We start from the raw sequence: 4516 nt of genomic DNA on the forward strand, positions 1-4516 counted from the left end.
TACACGACACAACCACAATACATCAATATCATCAGTACCAGCCTGGTCTAGTATAGGTAACAAAGCAATGTTAAATCTAATCACTCCCCACCAGGTTAACAAATTACTTCTAAAAATAAAAAATCAAACAATGTTATAAATGCAAAATAAATGCTTCTATGCAAATTTACTGTTTAAGCAAGAACAGGGATACATAAATTATACAATCCAAACTTCAGAAACCTGATATTCAGCTCATGAAGCAAGAATAATATTTTCAGCATAGGGCATGCACCTACTTTTTATGGTCGCAGAATTCCAACTAATCATTCTATTATTGTTGGCATGGGCAGTTTGGTAACACCGGCACTGGCTTTTAAAAAGAGGCTTGCCATTGGCAAGAGCTCAGCATAAATACACCTGGGGAGAGGGAGAGAGAGAGAGAGAGAGAGAGAGATGGAGGGAGGGGAGTGGGCGGTACCCTTTAGTAGCAAGATTAATTACCCACTCTTACCATATCTGTACTGGTCCTAGCCAAAAAGGGGAAAAAGGCTTAGCATTACCTTTCAGAACAGAAACAGATACGAATTCATAGTCAAGTTAAACACATAGGTAGCGTTTGTTTTGAGGTACTGAGACAGAGACTGAGAGACTGAGACTCAGTATCGTGTTTGTTAGTTCAGAGACTGGTACTAAAATTTCTGTCTCTGTCTCTAAAATTTCAGTATTTTAGTACCTCCAAAAAGTAGGGACAGAGGGGACTGAAATTTTTAGAGATGGAGACTAAAACTTTAATAACATTTTATACCTAAAATACTTTTATTTCAATTAATTATTTCCAATTTTACCCTTTGTGCAAATTAAATTAGAGTTTCATTTTTGTTTCAATTCCTGTCTCCCATTTTGCACCAAACAGAATACTGAAATTTATTTCAATCTCTGTCTCTTAGTCTCTGTCTCTCAGTCTCAGTCTTTCCGTCTCTATCTCTCCACCAAACGCTACCTATACAGAGTAGATCCCTTTCAGGTGAGCCATTTAGACCTGCCATACCCAATCTTGATTTTGTTTTATTCTTAATTTTAGATTACTATTTACACTTATTGTGTGTTGCTGCTTAGAGCCATACAGTAGTCATAGACTATTTCTAGCTCTCTTTATAGGGTCTTACCAAGGAAGACCTGTAATTTTCACTCACAATGCGTAATAATAACAAGGAATAAGAGGGTTTGCATTGGTGATTCAAACAAATTTGACAGCGTTTGTATTTGATAGGAAAGTCAAGATTGCAGAAAACATAATTCTTGCTGAGAGTTGAACAAATCATCTTTTACATCCATATTTATATGCATGCCCTAATCTTTTCCTCATTCGAAGATGAATCATATATGAAAACCGGCAATTTACATGTGCCATTAATTAGCAGTTAAAATTAAGTCATATGAACTCCACATGTCATCAAGGCTTAACAATACCAGTAACCTATATTACTAGCACATTCACTAAAACCAACTGAATCCTTACCTGTAAGGAATGTGTTGGTGAGTTGTACTATCTCTATATTTCTTTGCCAATCCAAAATCAATACAGTAAACCTACATAAGATGAATGTGCATCGAAGATTTTAAGAATTGAGCATGCACTACATTAAAAGTCCACATGTAATCAACATTAAGCTACCTGGTTAGCCCGCCTTCCCAATCCCATGAGGAAATTATCTGGTTTGAGATCCCGATGTAGAAATGATTTAGAATGAATAAACTCAACACGGTTGATCTGGCATAAAACAAAAGACAAGGACAAATAGGATTAGATAAGAATATTTATCAATACAGCATTTTAACAAAATATCAACCACTCATCCATGTTATAGGAATTTAAATGGTTAGCAGTTACAATCAGCTCATTAGTTACCAATGTAAAAATAGGATCTAGAAGTCCTAGATGCATAATTTGCTTATTGTATCACTTGGATGAAATAGTTCAATGAAGTTTTCTTGACTCAAACATAGGAGAATCATTGTCACCAAATAGGGCCCTACCATTTGATCAGCAAGCATGAGAACTGTCTTTAGCGAGAGCTTTCTACTACAGAAGTTGAATAGATCTTCTAGACTAGGTCCAAGGAGATCCATCACTAGAACATTGTATTCTCCCTCTACTCCAAACCATTTGATATTAGGAATACCAGCTGCCAAGACAAAATGTTTGTTAGAACCATTTACAAATTACAAATAAAAATAGTTAATAAAAGAGAGCGGCTCAGAAAAATGCACTAATGAAATAAAGATGTGAGACAGCAGTCCTTACTTCCTCCCTGGAGAATCCTGTACAACTTGGACTCATACAGCAACTGAGGATGTCTTGTGTTGACATTTTCCTGATTTAGAAGGGCATAGAGCAACAAGTAACAGATATAAAAGACCAAGAAAAACATATCGGCAGCACTCATATATTCAACATAAACATGTCAATAGTGCCAAGCGTAGTTCAAGTGAGAGACGAGTAGTGCAGATTACGGAACAGAGAAGAAAGGGAGGAAATGCCTTAATAGAGACTACTAAAAGAATCACACTCTGTCACCACCCAAGACTCTAAACAATTCTTTCCATCTAGTTCAAATCCTTTGCTCTCACTTTCATCCTAACATCATTTCCTCACTCAAAGATTGTCCAAATTTAGATCTTATCAAGGGGACAGAAAGTGTAGACATACAAATCATGGGATCTTAATGGATCCAACCTAAAATGCCAAAGTTATTTCACATGTAATATGCAGATATAGAATAAATTTATTTCCCTAGAATAAAAGTCAATTTCCTAGTTTAAACACTCTATATGTTATCCTTTTTATAATAATCACATGCTCCAAACGCTGCACCAACAAAAAGCATCTTCATTACTATATTATAAAATTTAGCATAGTCCTATCCTTTTTTTAATAGAATGTGTAGCCCTCTCTTTTTCCACATGAGTTGAATATGGACTCTAAGTAGTCCTGACATGTTAAATTATAACAAGCAGGACAACACACTACACCGTTTTAGCTGTGCTTTAGCAGTTGAATCACTTGATAACTAATAAACCTACTGCATACCAGAAAAATTCTCACTCCCACCATAATAATGTTTTAAACTAGAAGCATCCGTTTTTGAAGGCTAAACTCTTATGAAGGATAAAAAGGTACTGATGGTCCTAAATTGTTCATTGAAGGCTTAAATTAAAAGGTCTGCAGTAAAAAATGCTTTAAGTGTCCATCCTGTCACCTTCCCAAAAATCTCAGCATAGATGCAGTCACAGATGATGACTTCAAGAAAAAAGGTTGGATCCAATGCATAAGGCTCCCAACTGCTGGGGTTTGCAGCTAGTAGATATATGAAGACATACCTCCACAAGCAAAAAGGTTATTTCTAGGATTCAAACCTGTGACCTAACAGGCACGTTACAGTTGCACAAAAGTTCCCTCATGATTGACATTAAGAATGCAGAGTAGCAAGAGCAAATTAGTCCCAAACCCAAATTTCACAAACCTCCCAATACATAGCAGCAAGAAACTGACTTCACATGAAACCATGTCTCTCCCAAAACTAGTTTTATATTTTTCATGGCTCAAAAATTGTCAATTGACAATACAAAGCTGACCAATAAACAAACAACAATAACAAAAAAAAAGGTACTCAAATTCATTCAATATATATATATACACCAATTGGTAAGCATAACCTACAAGCTTAATTGCAACTTCCTCGTTAGTTTGAACATTAGTACCTGAAAAGACAAATAAATAACAAAAACGATCATCAACATCATCAATGTATCATCATCATCAACAACAGAAACAACATACATACTGAAATTACGAGTATGAGTTAAGAAAATCAAAAGAAATGAAAGAAAGAAACAGATATGAACCTAAATAAATCTCGCCAAAAGAACCGGCACCGATCTTCCTGCCAAGACGAAACTTATTCGCAACGCGAGGTTCCATTAAAGTTCAACACACAAAAACTCTTTACAAAAAAAAAAAAAAAATCTTAAAAAAGGCAAAAAACAAATAAATAAAATGAAGAATTGAGGTTTTCTTTTGGAACCCTAAGCTAACCTAAAGCTAATCCCAGCGTCTAATTTCAGGAACCAGTATTCACAGATCGGATTTAAAAAAAAAAGAAAAAGAAAAAGAAAAAAAAAGGAACTCGAAACAACGGCAGAATATGAAAACACAAATATTTAAGATAATTAGTGTTTTCCAAAAACAAAAGAATGAATTGAATTTTCTTTTCTCCCTTAGGTGTGAGATCTAGGCAATGTTAGTGTGGGGTCAAAGAAGATAAGATAAAATGATGATTACAAAGAGGAGAAAAAAAATGGGATTCGTAATTACGATAGAAGAGAGGGATTAGGTTGTTCTCTCTCTTTGTTTTTCTCTGTGTTGAGTTGCATTAATGTTATTGTTACGGGCGCTTGCTTTTGGTTTTGGTTCTTTTTCTTTTTGGATGATGAAGAAGAAGATACAGTGGATTGGAAGCATGAACATTCATGC

At 35.1% G+C, this 4516-nt stretch overlaps 1 protein-coding gene across 5 annotated transcripts in view; it reads right to left on the minus strand.

Annotated features, from left to right (window-relative positions):
- Positions 1 to 4510, minus strand: part of LOC107630507 (casein kinase 1-like protein 1) — a 7542-nt gene extending 3032 nt beyond the window's left edge. The window contains exons 1-7 of one of the 5 annotated variants that reach the window (XM_021118850.1): positions 4358 to 4510; positions 3889 to 3986; positions 3704 to 3744; positions 2288 to 2357; positions 2020 to 2168; positions 1658 to 1753; positions 1502 to 1572 (exon numbers count right to left, since the gene is read on the minus strand). In XM_021118850.1, coding sequence (XP_020974509.1) covers positions 1502 to 1572; positions 1658 to 1753; positions 2020 to 2168; positions 2288 to 2357; positions 3704 to 3744; positions 3889 to 3964 — 503 coding nt within the window. In that variant the 5' untranslated portion in view covers positions 3965 to 3986; positions 4358 to 4510. Of the gene's footprint in view, positions 1 to 1501; positions 1573 to 1657; positions 1754 to 2019; positions 2169 to 2287; positions 2358 to 3242; positions 3656 to 3703; positions 3745 to 3888 lie in introns of those variants that run through there. The other 4 variants (XM_016333660.2, XM_021118852.1, XM_021118851.1 and 1 more) reach the window with 4 other exon arrangements.

The sequence above is a fragment of the Arachis ipaensis genome, chromosome B03, assembly GCF_000816755.2.
Source record: "Arachis ipaensis cultivar K30076 chromosome B03, Araip1.1, whole genome shotgun sequence".
NCBI classification, from domain to species: domain Eukaryota; kingdom Viridiplantae; phylum Streptophyta; class Magnoliopsida; order Fabales; family Fabaceae; genus Arachis; species Arachis ipaensis.